The 22,125-nt window shown below is 40.8% G+C and overlaps 1 protein-coding gene across 1 annotated transcript; it reads right to left on the minus strand.

The window, feature by feature from the left end:
• Positions 1 to 746: 746 nt before the first annotated feature.
• On the minus strand, positions 747 to 1,448 carry LOC107765255 (uncharacterized). Its single transcript, XM_016583878.1, has one exon. The coding sequence runs from the start codon at positions 1,446 to 1,448 to the stop codon at positions 747 to 749; it is 702 nt and encodes a 233-aa protein (XP_016439364.1).
• Between the last annotated feature and the right edge of the window lie 20,677 nt (positions 1,449 to 22,125).

Raw genomic sequence — 22,125 nt, forward strand, 5'->3', positions numbered from 1 at the left:
GCCTAAAACTACAGATAAAAACCTAATGAGGTGACTTCACTAATTATATAGACTCTGAATGTTTCTTTCACATAGAACAGTCAACTTAATATTTAAATGGCATTGTATTATTTAAGCATAATAAGTTAATGATCTCGCTTTAGTACATTCTAATCATTTTGGAGTTTCTTCGTTGGATTAAATTAATATCTTCAACCAACTATAAAGTCTAATGACAGTATGTACACTCAAAAGGAATCTCACCTTTTATGCATAGTTTTCTTTAGAGAAAGCACTTTGCCTTCTTATTTTATTCATTTATTTGGAGGGTAGGAGCAGAATTTAATTTTGGGGTTGAATTATTCCCCTGCTCCTAAAAAAAAATATAAGATGATAAAGAAAAATAGTCCGGTGCACTAAATTCTCGCTATGCGCGAGATCGAAGGAAAGACCGGATCACAAGGTTTTATCGTACGCAGCCTTATCCTGTATTTCTGCAAGAGGCTGTTTCCACGTTTCAAACCCGTGACCTTCTGATCATATGACAAGAACTTTACCGGTTAAGATGATTTCAAGTAAAATTTCAAGAAACTATCCATGAGAATTCTGGTTAGGGGGAGAAATGTGAGCAATATTCATGATTCATACTACATTGGTTTCCTATAATAAATGAATTTGATGAGACCTGAATGTATATACACCTTAAAATGGAAAGAACAAAAATTGAAATAGTGAAAACAACAAAGGGGGAAAAAAGGAAAATTGAATCAAGGAACATAACTATTTTCAAGAACTGGTTGAGTTCTGATACCTGAAGCAGAAGGCATTCTGCTATTCCCAACCCAAACTGTGTCCAAAGCCTCACTTTTTTCAGATTGTCTCTCCATTTTTTTCCTCTTTTTTAGCCTAACACATTTATATACCAAAATTCCAATCACAATCAACCATATTAATCCAACAACTCCTACTCCAAATCCTATTACCCACCATTTCCATTGCCATCTTTTCTTTTCCTCCTCCTCTGGTTTCAATGAAGGAATAACTATGGAGAAATGACCTTGTCCTCGCGATATACACGAGTTATTCATCGTTACATTGCTGAACTCTATGCTTCCATTTGTGACAAATCTAACACATTTCATTGCCACATTCTTGTTGTGGTCTTGTGGCATATATATGTGTGGAAAATGAACCAAAATGTGATTTGCCATAATGTTGAGCTCAACCATTCCATAATTTTCTCCGCTTCTATTTGCATCATATGCTAAAAAGCCTATGACAGGAGTTATAAATGTGTAATTTGGAACATCATAGTATTTTGATGACCAATTACCAAGATTTTGATATACGATGTCAAATCTCTTAACAAAAGGCCATGGTAATACACTTGGTGGGATGTGGAAGAAGCTAAAATTGGCTCCTTTTCTCCAAAAACTTGCACTTCTAAAACGAACAATTGAAGTTTCCATGCCAGAAAAATTTGTAGGGAGGGGAATATTATACAATTTACCTGTATAATGTCTCGTCATATTCTTGATTGCATAGTCATGAATGAATGAATCTAATGAGTCTCGATCTAATATATGATTTGATCCTCGTACTTTTGATGGCAATAACAATAATAACAATAATAGCCAAGACATCAGTGGGATGACGTGACATATATTGTTAGACCCCATCAACAATCGCCAAATGACCTCTTCATCCTCATTTCTTCAAAAATATGAAAATCTTGATCTTCTCTAGCCTAATGTGACATATATTGCACGAAAGAATATAGAGAAGATCACAATTATTCACAACTAAATAATAATTGAACCTCTGAAATAAAGTCAGGGTTTTGGGGTGGAGTGAGGATATTAAACAAGAATTAGCATTGCTAATCTTCTTGGCAATGCCCAAGATTTGGAGTATGAGTTGTATGAGAGAGGCTGGACTCTTTGATGTAATGATTGGTAAATGCAACAAACAAGAATATTTAGGTATAAATGAAAAAAAGGGGCTTTTTAAATATGGTTTGTAATATTTTCGTGGGGTGGCTAGAAGGGAAGGTTAGGGGCCTAACCTTAATCTGGCACCTCAAAAAGAAAGATACTATACTAAAAAAGGGTCCCTTAGGAATCTGTTCTATGTTGTTATTCAATTTGTTTAATCAAGATTGTGTCAATTGGGTTGGTTGGAAATATGATATTAATTTTATTCTCCTAATCCATTGTACTATATAAAATGTGCCAACTGGGTTTTTGTTGGGATCAATCTTACAAGAAGGACAAATCTATGCATACAAAATATGCACAAAATGCTTATTTCAAGGGGGTGGGTTGAATGGTCCATTTTGTTGTCAAATCTATCTGTATTCCAAGTTACAATTTTGCTTATTAGGAAAAAAAATTCAATATGAAGCAGAAACCTCAATTGGTTGATACATAGTTTTTTTTTTTTTCGCAACAAAATATTTTTATTTTTTTTGCAAAAACTCTTTTTCAAAATTAGAACAAAACACCGCTTATATTGGATCTATATCTAGGATGCAAAAATGACTCGTTTAGACGACAAAGTTGATTTAAGTTTGGTTTCCAAATACGTCTTTGATTATTTAGGCATAATGTTCTTAAGATAAATGTGCACATATGGTACGAGAATGGAATTTTTTACTTATACTTGTTGTTCAATTCATTTCATAAGTCTTTAATATATAATTTCCACTTGACCAAAGTTAATTAGCATATATTCTAATCTTAATTTATACCTAACTAAAATAAATTTATTTGAATTGGTATAAATATTAGAGGTAAGTAAATTTTGTACGAGGGGTACTAACTAAGGACGGCCAGCTGACACGTGGATATTTGTGCTGAGTCAACTTGGTGATTAGGTGGCCTCAGTGCGGCCAACTCAAGATACCATATTAGCCGAAAGCTTACCTCCACAAGCCATTCACTATGCAATAAGAATCGGTATTAGTGCTAAGACTGCAAAAATACAAATGTAAAATTCCTCAATTTATTCTAAGAAAATGTTATTGACATACTTAACAAAAGAAGGAATTCACCAATTATTTTTGGGTGCACTTCTGAATGTTAATAACATGTTTGGTATTGTTGGCTAATAGTGTATAGGCTAAAATCGAAGAGTCCGATTTTATGATCATTATGACACTCTATAGCCCGTCTCTAGAAGGCTCGAGGCACAGTTCGAGGGTTCCCTATGTTCGACCTCGGGGCAGTGCAAATCGGTGGCTATGATGGACAAGCGGGAAATTCCCAAGGCACGTGGTTAGAGCTGACCAGATCTACAAGAATAGTACAAGTCCATACCGTGGTATTAAATGGCTGTACCAACCGCATATCTTTGTAATAAATGTACATATACTATGTTAGGATTCCCTCTCCTATATATAAAGGGGACCCTTATCATTTTGTAACACACATGATAATCACTAAAAGAACAATAACATTCTCTGCTCTTCAACTAAAACATATTCTATTGTCGCTCCTTTGATCTTATTGCTTACATTTATTGTGTTTTATTGATTGTTCTTCATTTATTACTCATCATTGATCATAAAGAGCAATCATCACAGTCCTTAGAACTATTAGTTCTTCAACAACCATCCCCAGTCTGACACTTCAGCCCGACCTCGAGGCCCAGCATAGGCCAGCTCGAGACCCCGATTCACGCCCATTCGGTCTGCATAATACACTGTCCTCAAGCTCTTATCTCATTTTCCTGACTCACACTTAGCATCTATCGCTTAACAACTAGCATTAAAATAAATCACATATTTTAAGAACCACAAAATCAAATTTAATTGTAATTACCATTTTAGGTAAACAGTTTGGCGCCCACTCTAGGGCTAAAAATAATAGTGATTGTTTTCGTGTTGGTTTATTGAAAACACAAGTTATTCTTCACACTTTTTCTTGTCCAAGAATCTTTGATTTCAGGTCAAAATGTCTAACTCAGTGAATGCACATGAAAACAACGGTCCTGAGGACCATGGAGAGAATGGTGTAGTTGTTCCAGGCACCGGTGTACCTGCGAAACCCTGAGGACGCACCAGAGCCAATCCCCGTGGATGTGGGCTCACGCAACGCCCAACACGTCGATATAAGTTCCCACACTAACGGGAGTATACGCCAAGAAGACCAACAAGAAACTCAGAGAACCCCAGCTCGGGAGGAACAAGAGGTTAGCCTTCACGTCATTTTTGAGATGTTGCAGGCACAACAGTTGGCGATTGCTCAACTGCAAAGCCACCAAAAAACTCCAAGCACAGCAACACCGAAAATGACTCCTCGAGCCGAACAGGTACCAGAAAAATTGAGCAACAACGGGTCAGCAGCCGACCCCGCTATTATAAAGCTGCTCGAGGACCTCGCAAAGAGGATTGAATCGGGCGAAAAGAAGATAGAAGCCAATGACAAAAAGGTGGAGCCTACAATTCAAGGGTCGATCAGATCCCGGGAGTTCCTCCAATTCTGAAGGATGTAGATTCAAAGAAATTCGTACAAAAGCCATTCCCATCGAGTGCTGCTCCAAAGCCCATCCCAAAGAAATTCAGAATGCCCGATCCCCCGAAGTACAACGGAACCTCGGACCCTAACGAGCACATCACTGCTTATACTTGTGCTGTAAAGGGAAATGACCTGAAGGACAACGAGATTGAATCCATCCTGTTAAAAAAATTCGAAGAAACACTTTCAAAAGGAGACATGATGTGGTATCACAACCTATCCCGAATTCGATAAACTCATTTGCCATACCGGCAGATTCTTTTATAAAGGCACATGCCGGTGCCATCAAGGTTGCTACAAGGAAATCCGACGTCTTCAAAATCAAACAGAGAGAAAACGAGATTCTACGGGAGTTTGTATCTCGCTTTCAAAATGAGCGAATGGAATTACCACCAGTCTCCGATGATGGGGCAGTGCAGGCCTTCACCCAAGGTTTGAAAGAACGAAGCTCGATAGCTTCGAAGCAGCTAAAGCAGAACTTGGTTGAATATCCCGCCGTGACTTGGGCGGATGTCCACAACCGGTATCAATCAAAGATTAGGGTCGAGGATGACCAACTAGGAGCCCCCTCGGGCTCAGTATATCCTAGCATGCACCTGGCAAAGGAACCAAGGCCAAATAAGGAAAGGTACCAATAGTACACTGAAGATCGAAGAAATGCCCCAAGGCATAACATACCCCGAAAAGACCAAAAGGGCAGATCGAGGTCAGAATCCTCGAGGACTCGTGAGCAGAGCCGGATTCAACAGACATGCAGGACCGACGAAGGCACCTCGATTATCTAGTACAACTTTAACATTGACGTTTCGGACGTCGTATCAGCCATAGGTAAAGTCAAAGACACCAGGTGGCCAAAACCCATATTATCAGATACGTCGCAAAGGAACCCTAACCTGGTGTGCGAATTTCACGGCACACATGGTCATAGGACCGAAGATTGTAAACAACTCCGAGAAGAAATAGCCCAACTAATCAACAAAGGGCACTTTCGAGAGTTCCTCAGCGACCGAGCCAAAAATCAATTCCGGGAAAGAGAGGCGAACAGAAAAAATGAAACAGAAGAGCCATAACATGTCATCCACATGATTGTTGGAGGAATCGACATCCCATATGAACCCATTGTCAAACGAACAAAAATATCCATCACCAGGAAAAAGCGAACTCGAGGGTACATACTCAAGGACACTCTCACATTCAGCAAAGAAGACATCGAGGTCTTGTCTCAGTCTCACAACGACGCATTGGTAATTTATTTTCTTGTAAATACATTTCAAATTAAACGTGTGCTTGTGGATCCAGGTAGCTCGGCCAATATTATCAGGTCGAGGGTGGTGGAGCAGCTCGAACTACTCGACCAGATCGTGCCCACCTCTCGAGTTCTCAACGAATTCAACATGGCGAGCGAGACAACGAAAGGGGAGATCACACTCCCGGCTAACGTGGCCGACACAACCCAAAATGTAAAGTTTCATGTCATCGAAGGAGACATAAGGTACAATGCCTTGCTCGGAAGGCCATGGATACAGTGCATGAGAGAAGTACCATCAACCCTTCATCAAATGATGAAGTTTCCAACGAAGGACGGAATAAAAATGGTATACGGGGAGCAACATGCAACAAGAGAGATGTTTGCGGTGCACGATGTGACACCGGCATCGACACCTTCAACATTGAAGGAGCCAAAAGATAAGCAAACAACGAAGTAGCAATCACAAGCTACATTCTCGGTTGCACCCGAGTGAATGAGCAAAGGACCGTACTGCGTCCTCGAAGCGAGCAGTTGAAGCATATCGAGGCTCGAAGCGCCATCACTACTAAGGTATAACCGTCTCACTTTTTATTTACGTATTACACTAACATGTGTGTGCAGATGTCTGGTTAGAAAAATTAAAGCACCTTCCAGCTTGAAGACCTTAGGTTTTAAAGCATGCGTTGCACTCTTTTTGTTCGATCGGATTTTATCCCAAGAAGGGTTTTACCGGCAAGTTTTTTAACGAGGCAACATCTATATGCTACCTAAGGAGAACTTAACAAGTATTCAAGGCTTCTCTTCAATCAACCTCGAATACTGGGGGGAATCCCCCCGGGAGATCATCTCCTCGGAGAAATCAAGATGAGCCAAAGAGTGTCTCGATAGAAAATTGATGTATCGGGCTAAATGGTCAAATGAACCGTGTCCGCATAGAATAATCAAACCCCCGACAACGAAAAAAATGTATACTTGTACCAAGTAATCAAAGAAGTATCTTTTACCATCAAAATGCTTCGCGCTTCAAAGAAGTTTGCTATTTTTACAAGAAACGACCCCAGGGCCAGAAATTTCCCAAACACTCGGGAACTGACATAAAAAACTTTCGATGTCTCGGGGACTGTAGCCGACTGTCACCCCATCGAGCTATCAAAAATCGAGGCCATAAGACCCCAAGCGGGCAACCTCGATCTCGAAAGCCCTTCATGTGGCAATGCTAGAAAATGTAAGACCTCCATAAGGCATTATCAACAGTGTAAGACCTCCATGAGGCAAACTCGAGCTCATAAGACCTCTATAAGGCAATACCAAATCTGTAAGACCTCAAGCAAGGCATGAATTATACTTGTGCCAAGTAACCAAAGAATCCGTAAGACCTCAAGTAAGGCATGTTCAAATTTATAAGACCTTACAAAGGGCATAATCTCGATCTTAAAGTCAAGGTTATATATTCAAAATTGTAAGACCCCTAAAAAGGCATACCCTCGATATAGACGCTAAGACTACATCACTCGGGGACTAAAAGGCTACAGCCAAACACAATGACTATGGTCATAGGCCTTCAATTACTTCGAAATACTTTGAAAAGAATCGGTTAATTAGGATACCCTCTACATAAGCAAAAGAGCTTCAATCATGTCAGCCTCAAACAATGAAAAGGCTTCGAAACAATTCAGCCATCGGGCAAAACCTCCCGAGGTGCTCATTTATCATCACATAACGGCTCACAATCGAGGTTCTTATCGAACTATCGAAGAGTCAGATGAACACAAAAACTTCAAAAAGTCTTTGACGAGGGAAAAATAAAGCCTATATTAGAGGTCTTACCGACCTAACGCGTAAGAGCCTAAGTGCCAGCCTTATTAGAGGTCGTACTGACCCAACACGCAAGAGCCCAAGCGCCAACCCATATTAAAGGTCATGCCGACCCAACGCGTAAAAGCCTAAGAGCCAGCTTAAAATTCAAAAACTTAAGGGTCGATGAGCTCGAGTCGAAACCCGACTCAAAGACTGAGACCGAAACGGTTAACTAAAAAACGCCTAAGGGCAAATGCGTAAGCGCCTACGGGCCAGCCCAACAAGCCTTAGGGACGATTTGTAAACCTAAGGGTTTTACCTCGAAATCCAACTCATTTGGCTAATCATTGGCAAATGTCAAAATTCAAAACAAAAGAAAAACATACACAAGCAAAGGAAAATTCATGAAAGGGGAAAACCGAAAGGCTTCTTTTTATATGTATATGTGAAATAATACAAGGCTTCATTTACAATGTTCTCTAAGAGCATTGTATGCAGAATCAGAAAGGAAAGGCCTAGTCTACTTTCCCCTCGGGGACTGCGGCTCCATCTGCCTCTTCCTCATTATCTTCGGCATCGGATATGAGGAACTTGACATCATATTCATCCGCCTTGGCCTGCTCTATCTCTTCCGAGAGATCGAGGCCCCTAGCGTGGATCTCCTCGAGGGTTTCCCTCTGGGATCTGCATTGGGCATATTCATTACTTCTTCTCTACCAATAGGAAGCCCCTCTCAACTCAGCTCGAGCGTCGGTAGTGTCTTTTAAATAGACGACCACTTTCTTATCAGCCTTAGCTCGAATCTCTTCAGCTTCAGCCCGGGTGTCCACGAACTCGGCCTTTATCTTCAAAAGGTCAGACTCGAGCCTTACAATCCTGCTCATCTGGACCAAGCTATTTTCACGAGCATTCCAGAGTTGCACCTCGAGGGTAGAAGTCTTGTCCTAAGCATTCTTCTTGGCCGTAACTTGGGCATCTATCTGAGCCCTTAGCTCATTACACTCATACTTGGCCTGACCAACTTTGCCCCAAAGGCGTTCCAGGTCCTCTGTCTTACTCTTCAACTGAAGTATCAAAATATTAATCTCCGGGGATAAAAGAAGAAACATGTACCCCCTCGAAACAAAGGTTACCTGTCTCTCGAGATGGCCTTCATAGTTTAGGCTTCGATTCATCTCGTACTGAAGGTGTATCAAATCCTTTGCCCTTTTATCACAAAGAAGCCCGAGGGATTTCTCCCAGTCCAAGGCTTTCCGCAACCTGGCTTCACGGCGGAGCAGCTCGGACTTAAGTTTGTCAAAGCCTATGAAAAAGAAGCTCAGTGAGAAAATGAAAATACAAAACCGAAAAACCAATGAAGTCAACCAAAACTCACCACAGAACAGAGCCGCTGAGCCTCCTCAAAAGTTGAGCGTACATCTACTCACTTGGTCTCATTGGCCCCAATCGAACCACTCTCGGTTGGGATATGATCGCTCGAGACCTCACTTGATTTAGGCGGCCCCTGGCCTCGAACGTCCTCAAAGTACCTTCGACGGGAGAAGAAGACGGCGGCAGAAAATTTGTATCCCTCGAAGTACCTTCGACGGGAGAAGAAGATAGCGGCGAAAGATCCTTGTCCTTCTAAGTACCTTCGACCAGGGAAGAAGACGGTGGCAAAAGAGGAGCCACTTCCCGAGGCTAGAAACCTTGGGTATTGCAGGCTCAGCTTCCCCGAGAGGTCTCTCGGCTCAGACCATCGGTATGTAGCCGCTCCCTTCTGTTGCACCAATGTCCACACGACGGCCGATAGGTACATGATCTACCTCAACGGTTGGATCTCCTTTTCGCCTCCGGGTAAACCTTGCCTCATTATAAATCTCCTCGCCCACCGAGGATTCCTTACGCATGTTATCACTCTTTGGCCCCGAAACCGATGATCCTCCCTCCGCTCCGAGAGGGCATGGTCTCATCTCGGAAAATTCTCCAACGCCTGCAGTAAAGAAGTTAGGAAACACAAAGGGAAATATTCCTTAAAGAAAAGAATCATACGGTACTCACCGTGGTGTTTTGCCTCCCATCAACCCTTCAACAGGTCTCGCCACTTACGCTCATCATAGGTCGAGCAAGCTACCTGTTTCCAAGTCCAATCTTCCAGATCAGGGACCTCGTATGGAAACCACGAGATTGCTGCGAAAAGGGAAAGAAAACACCTTTACGGAGTCTGCCTCCACTATGAACAAAAATGGCAAAAGCACAAGTGTACCACTTACGTGTGAAATTCCATTTCCTAGGGAATGGCAGGAACTCTAGGGGATAATGTCAACAGTCTACACTCTGAAAAATTGACTCATCAGCCCTCAGTCCCCATCTCCTTCATTACTGGCGACAAAGGGTCGGGTGGATCGACATCGTAGAGTAATCAGGACTCAATTTTATCTGCAAAGAACCTTATTATCAACACTATCCTCCAAAACAACGGGTGAACTTGTGCCAGGGTAACCCGATATCTTCTACAAAACTCGAGCACGACTCTATCGAGAGGGCCCAATGTAAAGGGGTACGTGTATACGTTCAAAAACCCCTCTACATGAGCCATGATGCTCTCTTCTAGGGAAGGTACCCACAGTACCGCCTTTTCTCCCCATCCGTAGTCTCTGTCACACCTCCTTTTTCCGCCCCCGCGAGGGGCGTAGGAGTTTTTTCCAATTAAAGGACAATTGAAACGGAATTTGTTTGTTTATTTCAGAGTCGCCACTTGGGATATTTAGGGTGTCCCAAGTCACCAATTTAATCCCGAATCGAGGAAAAGAATGACTCCATATTACAGTCTACGTACCAGAAATCCGGATAAGGAATTCTATTAACCCGGGAGAAGGTGTTAGGCGTTCTCGAGTTCCGTGGTTCTAGCACGGTCACTCAACTGTCATATTCGGTTTGATTATCTGATTTTATACAAATATGAACTTATGTGCAAATTTTAGCTTTTTACCGCTTTCATAATTATTATTATTATTTTTTACAGGGAATTGCAACGTTGTGAAAATGTATCTCGAACCGCATCACAATCAATGTACCCGTGGTCGTCGACACACTTTGACTCCGTTGAGATTTGGATTTGGGTCACATAAATGTGTACCCGAGTTTAAGAAAATTAAATTATTAAAGGCGCGCCTAAAGTGACTAGCGTCTCATCTACTTTGGGTAGGGCCGTGGAATTTTGCTAAACAGTCCATCCCGAAGTCTAAGCAATTTTAAAGCAAATATTTACTGAGGGCCCCGCAATTTTGTATTTTTATTCGGCGAGGCTCATCTCATTCTTACTTTTAAAATGAGTTTGCAACGTCGTGGACATGCATCTCGGACCATGTCACAATCAATGTACCCGTGATTAGAGCCACATTTCGACTCTGTTGAGATTTGGATTTGGGTCACATAAATGTGCACCCGAGTTTAAGAAGGTATGATTTATTAAAATGTGCGCCTAAAGCGATTAACGTATTATTATTTTGGGTAAGGCCGTGGAGTTCGCTAAGCGGCCTATCCCGAGTACTAAGTAATTAACACGTACATTTTGTGAGGACCCCGCAATCTGTGCGTTTTATTTGGCGAGGCTCGTCTCATTTTTATTTTAAAGGATAAACCTACAGTGACTAAATTTCTTCTATTAAGTTTGTCTCTAAAATAAAAGAAAATCTCTCAATTAATTACATGCTGAAAAACGTAACTTATTAGTTATTAGTTTACGGCTAATGCGAATGGAAAATTGCGATCGAGTTTGTACAAAGAAAGACTGCTTTCATTCTATATTCTATTATTTAATAATACTAGAACATGAGATTGCCATACTATAATATCAAAACAAATTAACTAGTCTTTGATTAATTTAAACTAATACTATTAGATGAAGAAGTTATACATATGCAACCCCATTACTCATTAATCAGTCAACTACATTTTTATACAAAGAAGGGAAAATTCTATTCAAACACAAATCTAAACAGGAGGAATTCAACAGGAACAAAACCTGATTAATATTTCATTTTGCTTTAGGCCGAAAATGTACAAATGTGTACCTGGAAATGGCAGTACAAGAAGAAAAGAAGGAGGAGTCAGCAACAGTAATAACATAGCAACAGCAGGTTCAGCAACACCGCAAAACCAGTAACGACCAGTAGAATAACCCAGTAACAGATTGAAAAATCAGCAATACCAAAGTACAATCGCATTCAAAGCAGAAGAGAGACGGATACAAGATGCAGTAGTTTACTGATTTTGAATAACACTCGAGGAAAGGCAAACGGAAATTGTTCAAGTGAAAGTTCAAATCGTCTTTCTCTTTTACTCTCAAATTCTGATTTCAAAATTCAGCCAACTCTCTCAACTTTTTTCTTCTTCTAAAAGTCTATTCCTTTCTCTTTTTCTAAGTCAAAGTCTTTCTCCTCTAAGTCTTTTTAGCTCTCAAGTCTTTTTTAAAAAAAAACCTTAAGAATGTGTCAAATGACTCTATTTATAACAAGACTCTTGTCTTGAATCCCCAACCCAAATATTCCCCCAATGGCATGCTTTGTCCCCACTAATTAATGTTTTCTTTATTTTAAACCTTGTCCCCCATGCTTAACATAAATAATTACATTATTCCCACCCCACTACATTATGTCTTGTCCCCCACTATATAAAACAATTATATCAACCCCACCTCATTACATCTTGTCCCCCATGCTTACCATAAAGAATTATTCAAAATGTTCAATTCCCAAACTACCCCTCCTACCTTATTGCAATTACCATTTTAACCCTGAACGTACTGCAATTTACCAAACTACCCCATCAGCTATAACCAATTCACCTAATCAATCTCAACCAAAATATAGCCAATATGACCAATTTCTAAACAAACTCAACAACAAATCATATGAACACAGATGAATCATACGACTTCAAATTAAGGGAAATAAATTAACCATATTGGGAACCAATCCTGGTTAACTTAGACAAAAAATGGATGAGCAAGGAAACAACAATATTAACAACACAATACATGATTCAAACTAAATCAACAAATCAAAAACCAAAGCATAAACTCACATTAAATCACTGGATTAAAAACGAACTTCAAACAAAGATGAACATGAATTAAATCTATTTTAAACAACAAAACATGACGGATTCAAACGATTTAACCAACGTTAACAATTTCTAAAAAAAATACATAACACATAAAACAAACTGAAGAAATAATTAATTAAACTTCAATTTTGCATCTAACAAACATTAAACTAACAATTTCACATAAACAAACTGAAAAATTAACAAAACAATGAACACGAACAAAACAAATATTTACCGATTTTAGATTTGAGAATATCAAAACAAAATACGGACAAAAGTAAAACTCAAAACCCACTAACCGGATCGAAACGACGAAGAACGTGAATGAAAAACAAATCTGTTCGGAAACGATTATCGCACCAAAATAACTTGACGATGAAAACGATGACGAGCCTGACTGTTGCTGCGTCGTTGAGCCGGAGCTTGACGGACTGAGCTTGAACTTGGATTGTCGTTGCTTGCTCGCTCATGGCTGGATCTCGACGCAATGGCAGCAAATGCTGCTCAACTGGATGGGCAGTAGCCATGGTTGTCGAGGAGGTGAAGCGGAGTGGTCGTTTGGGTTGTCCGTGGGTTCAAGGGAGATAGTGGTGGAGGGCAGTCCATGGACGAGCCTGAGCTCGCCATGGAGAAGACAAAATAGCAAGGGGCAGCGGTGGAAGCACTAGCCATGGCAGCCATGGATGGTGGTTGACGAGCGACGGGGAGCAGCCATGGACGACGAACGCAGCAGTGATGGTTGACGCAGCAACGATGGTTGCTCGTCAATGGCGGACGTGAGGAGGAGGCTGGTTTTTTCTGGTGATTGGAGGGGTCATTTGGAGGTGAGGAAGAAGATGAAGACGTGAGGGGTCTGTTTGGAGGGTGGTTGTCGGGCAGCCATGGGAGCTAGTCTTGCAGAGGTGAAGGAGAAGGAGAAGAAGAGGGGGGGGCTTTAGTGTTAGGGTTTTTGAAAAAAAATGAAAATGAAGATTAGGAAGGGTTAGGCCATTTTGGGGTTAATGGGGTGGACCGGGTCGACCCGTGTGGAGATGGACCGGGTCATGGGGAAGGTTGAATATTTTTTGGGCCTGTGGCTTGAATTTGAAGAAGAGCCCAATTCCGATTTTTTTGTATTTTTGCTCTCTTTTCTTCTTTTATTTTTCTAAAACTAAATTCTAAAAATCCTTAAATTATCATATAGAACTAAATTAAGTTATGAAAGCGCAAATTAACTCTCAATAACAATTAACACACAATTAAGTAATAATTAAGCATAAAATTGTATATTTGGACATTAAATGATAAAAATGCAAAAGATGCCTATTTTTGTAATTTTTAATTTTTGTAAAACAAACTTAATTACTAACAATTGTAGAATTTAATCCTACATGAAAAAATGCGACATATTTTTGTATTTTTATTAATTTAACAAATAAACATGCACAAACAAATACAAATAATTATCCAAAAATGTCGCAAAAACTCTCAAAATTGCACACCAAGGAAAATCATTTTATTTTAAATTTTTGGGAGTAATTCTTTCATATAGGGCAAAAATCACGTGCTTACAACTGCCCCTGTTTGCCCGAAGATACGAAGGGTTTTCGTGCAAAGATAAAGTGAGCGATTTTTGCCCATCCGAGTACTCCGTATGAAGCATTTTTTGAAAAAGATTTGACTGAACCTTTGCTTCAGAGGTTTCCTACATATCCTAGGCTAAACAGGAATCGGGTCAATGTAGTTCGGAAAGTTTTGGTAGCTGGGACTACCATGGGACTGCAATGTTACTGCTGTTGCATACCATCACCCCTGCTTACCGATCTCCTTGTTACACCGTGCTTAAAAGAAAACAAGAAGCTAGGCTAGACTATGGATCATAAGATCTCATCTATCTTCAACTTGTTCTTGCTGCCTTGCTTTCTTGTCGGCTTGTGTTTCTTCCGAGACTTTGGGGATGGCACTAGCCTTTTGCTTTTCTGAATACCAGTTTTCATCATTTTGTTCGGTCCGCTGGGGATATGGCTTTCTTCATTAAGCTTTTCGGCGGTTCCTTTGGGGATACGGCTTTCTTCATCAGATTTGTTATGCTGGGCATAATTTAATGTTCACAAGCCGCTTCTTTCAAGACGCATCTTTTCTTCCTTTTGACTCATGCGCTTGAATTTGTGCTGGGACTTCTTGTTGCAACCTTCTGCTTTCCGGTGCTGGGATTTTTATTGTTTCCTGCTGGGGATTCCTGTTGTAACCTTCTGCCTTCCGGTGGGGTTACTGATTTCAAAATATGCAGTATAAGACTGAAAAGTATTCCTCTCGTTATACAGGTGGGCGCCTGACTTCAACAAACAACTTTGAAAAATAAAACGCCTTTCCTCTCTTCAGGCGGGCTCCTGACTTCAACAACTTTTAAAAATAAAACGCCTTTCCTATCTTCAGGCGGGCTCCTGACTTCAACAACTTTGAAAAATAAAAATGTCTTTCCTCTCTTCAGGCGGGCTCCTGACTTCAACAAACAACTCTGAAAATAAAATGCCATTCCTTTCTTTAGGCTGGCGGGATTTCAATAACTTTTAAAAATAAAACGCCTTTCCTCTCTTCATGCGGGCTCCTGACTTCAACAACTTTGAAAAATAAAACGTCTTTCCTCTCTTCAGGCGGGCTCCTGACTTCAACAAACAACTCTGAAAATAAAACTCCTTTCCTCTCTTCAGGCGGGCTCCTAACTTCAATAACAACTTTAAAATAAAAATGTCATTCCTTTCTTTAGGCTGGCGAAATTTCAACAACTTTTAAAAATAAAACGCCATTCCTCTCTTCAGGCGGGCTCCTGACTTCAACAACTTTGAAAATAAAATGCCATTCCTTTCTCTAGGTTGGCGAGATTTCAACAACTTTTTTTAAAAAAATAAAACGCCTTTCCTCTCTTCAGGCGGGCTCCTGATTTCAACAACTTTGAAAAATAAACGCCTTTCCTCTCTTCAGGCGGGCTCCTGACTTCAACAAACAACTCTGAAAATAAAATGCCATTCCTTTCTTTAGGCTGGCGAGATTTCGAACTTTTAAAAATAAAACGCCTTTCCTCTCTTCAGGCGGGCTCCTGACTTTAACAACTTTGAAAAATAAAATATCTTTCCTCTCTTCAGGCGGGCTCCTGACTTCAACAAACAACTCTAAAAATAAAACGTCTTTCCTCTCTTCAGGCGGGCTCCTGACTTCAATAACAACTTTAAAATAAAAATGTCATTCCTTTCTTTAGGCTGGCGAAATTTCAACAACTTTTAAAAATAAAACGCCATTCCTCTCTTCAGGCGGGCTCCTGACTTCAACAACTTTGAAAATAAAATGCCATTCCTTTCTCTAGGTTGGCGAGATTTCAACAACTTTTTTTAAAAAAATAAAACGCCTTTCCTCTCTTCAGGCGGGCTCCTGATTTCAACAACTTTGAAAAATAAACGCCTTTCCTCTCTTCAGGCGGGCTCCTGACTTCAACAAACAACTCTGAAAATAAAATGCCATTCCTTTCTTTAGGCTGGCGAGATTTCGAACTTTTAAAAATAAAACGCCTTTCCTCTCTTCAGGCGGGCTCCTGACTTCAACAACTTTGAAAAATAAAACATCTTTCCTCTCTTCAGGTGGGCTCCTGACTTCAAGAAACAACTCTAAAAATAAAACGCCTTTCCTCTCTTCAGGCGGGCTCTTGACTTCAATAACAACTTTAAAATAAAAATGCCATTCCTTTCTTTAGGCTGGCGAAATTTCAACAACTTTTAAAAATAAAACGCCATTCCTCTCTTCAGGCGGGCTCCTGACTTCAACAACTTTGAAAATAAAATGCCATTCCTTTCTCTAGGTTGGCGAGATTTCAACAACTTTTTTTAAAAAAATAAAACGCCTTTCCTCTCTTCAGGCGGGCTCCTGATTTCAACAACTTTGAAAAATAAACGCCTTTCCTCTCTTCAGGCGGGCTCCTGACTTCAACAAACAACTCTGAAAATAAAATGTCATTCCTTTCTTTAGGCTGGCGAGATTTCGAACTTTTAAAAATAAAATGCCTTTCCTCTCTTCAGGCGGGCTCCTGACTTCAACAACTTTGAAAAATAAAACATCTTTCCTCTCTTCAGGCGGGCTCCTGACTTCAACAAACAACTCTGAAAATAAAACGCCTTTCCTCTCTTCAGGCGGGCTCTTGACTTCAATAACAACTTTAAAATAAAAATGTCATTCCTTTCTTTAGGCTGGCAAAATTTCAACAACTTTTAAAAATAAAACGACATTCCTCTCTTCAGGCGGGCTCCTGACTTCAACAACTTTGAAAATAAAATGTCATTCCTTTCTCTAGGTTGGCGAGATTTCAACAACTTTTTTTAAAAAAATAAAACGCCTTTCCTCTCTTCAGGCGGGCTCCTGGTTTCAACAACTTTGAAAAATAAAAACCTTTCCTCTCTTCAGGCGGGCTCCTGACTTCAACAACTTTTAAAAATAAACGTCTTCCCTCTCTTCAGGCGGGCTCCTGATTTCAACAACAACTTTGAAAAATAAACGCCTTTCCTCTCTTCAGGCGGGCTCCTGATTTCAACAACAACCTTGAAAAATAAACGCCTTTCCTCTCTTCAGGCGGACTCCTGACTTCAACAACTGCTCAAAATAATTCCGCCTCCATTCTCCAGGCGGGCTCCTGACTTCTTCAACTTAAAATATAACAACCTCCGTTCTACAGGCGGGCTCCTGACTTCTCCAACTTAAAATTTAACAACCTCCGTTCTCCAGGCGGGCTCCTGACTTCAACAACTGCTCAAAATAATTCAGCCTCCATTCTCCAGGTGGGCTCCTCACTTCAACAATCTTTTATTGAGAGAAAATTTTCTGCCCCCATTCTCCAGGCGGGCTCCTGACTTCTTCAACTTCCTCAAAATTTTATCACCTCCATTCTCCAAGCGGGCTCCTGACTTCTTCAACTTAAAATATAACAACCTCCGTTCTACAGGCGGGCTCCTGACTTCTACAACTTAAAATTTAACAACCTCCGTTCTCCAGGCGGGCTCCTGACTTCAACAACTTCTTAAATTCTATCACCTCTATTCTCCAGGCGGGCTCCTGACTTCTTTAACTTAAAATATAACAACCTCCGTTCTACAGGCGGGCTCCTGACTTCTCCAACTTAAAATTTAACAACCTCCATTCTTCAGGCGGGCTCCTGACTTCAACAACTTCTTAAATTCTATCACCTCTATTCTCCAAGCGGACTCCTGACTTCAACTCTAATATTTTTTAAAAATAAATCAAGCTCCTTTTGAGCTTTGGAGAAAGATTCATCGGACTAAGATTTGATATCTCAGGAGAAAATTTCATCAGACTAGGACTTTTATCCTAGGAGGAAAATGTAAAGATCAAAGGTTTGAGAAACTTACCTTTGTAATTCCCTTTTTTTTCTTTTTCCCTTGCGCTGCTTTGTTCCTGTTTCAACTCTCAAGCAAAGAAAATTTTATCAGTTTTTAAAATGGTGGCCGATTTGTGGCCTTGCTGGGGATGATTTTCTCCTTTAAAAGCTCGTGTTGTCTTTCCCTGAGACTACTGGGGATAACACTGCTGGGAAATTATTTACTTACCTGTTGGGGAATAATATTATTGGGGAGTCTCCTTTCTTCTCCCTTTCTGCAAAGCCACTTCCTTCAAAACTTTTCTCTCTCAACATTGCTGGGGATAAAATGTTATCAGCCGGGGATAACGCTGTTGAGGATAACATTGCTGGGAGATTTTGATTCCTTCAAAACTAGAGCTTCACTCTTCTGAAGGCTGCTGGGAATGATACTGGCCTTTTGCTTTTTCCGTGCACAAGTTTCATCCTTTTGTTCTGTCCGCTGGGGAACAACTTCCTTTATTAAAACTTGTTATGCTGGGGTAAAACTAGTTCAAAGACCACTTCCCTTGAGACTGGTGCTATCTTTATTCTTCCCCAAATGGGTATCTGACTTTTAGAAAATTTTCTAAATGAAAGGAAAATTTTCTGCCCTAGTTTGATAATCTCCCTTGTGGCATGCATTTCTGTCATCAATGCCATTTCCTTTACCTGTTTCAAATCAAACAAAATTTGTTAGTTTAAAACGCAGTGGTTGGTTGTGATACTCCACTGGGATGGCTTTTCCCTTTCTCCTTCCTTGTTCTGCATTCCAAAAAACTTGTTGGGGGTGATATTATTTGCTGGGGATAATCCCTTTCTGCTGGGGATATCCCTCTTCTTTTGTGGCATAGTTCGGAAACTGTCATTTTCCCGACCTTTTAGTCTCATATGAATTTCCCAAATCATGCCCATTGCTCTCCTTGCTTTGTCCACGGGCTTCGGCCTTGAGGTTTATAACCTTTGATTTCGGCAAGGATATCCCTCTTGACACTCGTCAATCCTTTTGTCAATTCCCTTTTGCTGGGGATATCTTTTTTGACACTGGCCTCGCCCTCGTTCCTTGCTGACTATACCACTTGGATGTACTAGTCAGATCTCATCTTGCATGATTGGAAAGTTGATGGCCTATTTTGAAGTCATTTCTCACTTGTTCTGACCAAACAGACTCTACTGGGGAATTTTTCTATGAAAGGAGAAAGATAAAAAAAAAGGGAACCGAATAAAAGACAAAGTAAAAAGATGACTTTTTAACAAGAGAGACTATAAATAAAAACCTATCAAACGCAGATATCGACTCTAATGGTCATGACATGCGCATGTGGCCTATCCTTTGCCGTCAATCATCTTTCAAGATCTTCGCTTGGCGATTCCCCATCTGATTCTCAATCTTATTCGACTTGTAGTGCCCGAAGGGTTTTCACTATCAAGCTTCTCTCATTTTGGTTTTCTCTCAACTTTCATCGCCTTATGGTGTCCGTGAAGATTTTCACCGATAAGACTCTCTCATTTGTATCACTTTCCAGCTGGGGATTTGGAGTGTTGCTGGTATGACTCTCTCTGCTGGGGATTAGAGTCCTTTCTGTTGTGGGACAGAGTGTTGTGTTCACCGGTAAGACTCTCATTTGTCTGACTTGGCATCTTTTGAAGACTGATCAGAAGGTCTTTCTTTGGACCGTAATGTGGGTTTTTGGATAGGCTAGAAAGAAAGGGTATTAAAGGCTCAAAAAACAAATCAATTTGGGGTTCAAAATTACAACCTTCAGAACCATATTTGTTTACAACAAGCGCAACCCTTGCCCAATTTCTTGCTTGGGGATTATTATTTTTTGCTTTACACTATGTTACACTATGAACACTATGTACCCTATGACCGAGCTGTGAGGCGCCTACGTATCCTCTTTGAGGAATCAGGTCAAACATAGTTCCCAATTCCTTTGTTTTTCTTGTGACTCTTTTTGTTTTTTGTTATCATTTTTCTTTCCTTCCTTTTTTTCATTTTTCTTTTGTCGTTTTGTTGATTTTTTTTCTTTTTCTTTTTGTGTTTTTTTTTCTTTTTCTTTTTCTTTTCTTATATTTTATGTTTGTGTTTCTACTCTTTGCTACTGATTCCGAAAGAGGGGTATGAAAGAAGAAAATAAACAAGGCTCAAAAGGGATAACGAAGGATAAAGTGTTTAGGCAGCAGAACGAAATGCCTTCGTCATTCCAGTCTTCAAAACATGCCAAGTGAAAACAACACAATTGAACATAGATTTATAGTCTCTTCAGATGGTGCTGGACTTGACAATTATATTCAACATTTGCTTTTCATTTGTCATTTCTAAAGCACCGTTGGGCGACACTCTCACTCATATTATCATGAACGACCCTCATGCCAATTTGGCGAATCTTGCTTTTAAACGGTTTTCTTTGTGTTTTACTTGCCCTAGTTCCACATGACTCGAGCTCCGAATAATCTCAACCGTCCTTATTTTCTTTAAATGTTCTGACCACCTTTCCGGGGTTTTATGATTAACTTTTAAGATTAGGCCCAAACTGTGTGTGCATGTCATGTCACTGGAATTGGCGTTGAACAAAATGATAAAAGGACTAAACAAAAAGATGACGGGAAATAATAAAAGACCGGATTTTGAATTAGACTACCGGTGAAATGGTTTGAATAACAAAACAAACAAAAACAAACCAGAATAAAATCCTAAAACAACCTGGACAAACTTAAACAAACCGCTATGACAAAACGGAAAGATAAGACAGTTTGACACATGACAATATCCAAATTACAACCCTAATAATCCGAAAAACAGAAATGACAACAAAATAAGCCACCACAAGCTTCTCTCTTGCTAACCAAGGAACGGAGCATCCTCCCACTTTATCAAAACTGGCATCTTAGCCACTGAGCTTCGCATCAGTATTGCCCAGACCATTGCCAACTTCAATATCATCAACTTTAGTCAACAAGTCCCCGATAGGATTCGAGTGCTTCTGTTATCAAGCCTTTTCCCCGCAAAGTGTGTATCATGATGTGCAGGTAAAGGATTCTGCGCGATATTCTGGGTGTCATTGTCTTGGATCACAATTAGGGTTTCCTGGATCTTGTGTTTCCAGCTTACCACAAACCAACCACCTTAGCTTTCTTGCGATTCAAAACAAAACAGGTTACCTCGACTTCCACTTCAGGTTCGGGGAGCTCCGGCAGGGGGACTTGAGTCTCAGCAGAACCTTCTCTTTTCTTCTCTCTCCTTTCCCTCATCTCCCGGGCCTCAACCAAATTTGCTCCATTTTGCTCAGTTGGGGAGCGGAGGTACCCTCGAGCGGTGTATGGGCTGTGATATTTGTGGTAGCGGGGGTAGAACTCGGAAGGCTGGCCAAGGTTGTGTCCTTCTGAGCGGACGAGGTCGGCTCGGTGACCGAGGGCTTGCGTGGAGGTGGCATTGCGACCACGGGCTTGGACGTCACTTCAACATTTCTCTGCTTTTTGAGGCCCGAGTGAAGGCATATATGTCGAACGGATTCACAATAAACAAAGGCGATTGAAAAACATAAAAAAAAGAAAGGGGGCTTACTCGTGACGATGTCGGGCAGGGTGTCATAGAAAGATGTTTGGGGTAGTGGCTGTAAGTTCGAAGGCTTTTGTCTTATTCGAGTGAGGATGTGAATAAGTAGAAAAGGAAATAATTAGGCTTTGAACTTACCTTCTCTGGATGGAAGGGGTGACCGGGATAAGTGATATGCGAAAAGCGATATGCTTTACACGTCCGCTTCCAGGACGTCACGCCCACGCGTCTCCTGACTGTAATGGTTGGGCTTGGCTCTGCTCGCCGGTTGTGCTGCGTGAGCCTCCAGATGCCTCCAAGCAAGCGAAGGTTTTCGGGGTAATCGCCGCGCGTCCTTCCCATGCTCCGTGACAACGGCGGTACCCCGAAACAAAGAGGCCAGTCTTCGTCGTGTCGGGGTATCCCGATCCGGATGCCACGAAAATTTAGGGAAGCCTTTTTCTTAAAAGACTTTCTGCGACCGGTGAGAAAGAGGACGACTTTAGGGCTTAAAGGAACACCTTTCTATTTCATATTGAGTCCTCAGAGGTGCGGCCCACTTGGTGTCGGATCAGCTCGA

The sequence above is a fragment of the Nicotiana tabacum genome, chromosome 7 (assembly GCF_000715075.1).
Source record: "Nicotiana tabacum cultivar K326 chromosome 7, ASM71507v2, whole genome shotgun sequence".
In the NCBI taxonomy this organism is placed as follows: Eukaryota; Viridiplantae; Streptophyta; class Magnoliopsida; order Solanales; family Solanaceae; genus Nicotiana; species Nicotiana tabacum.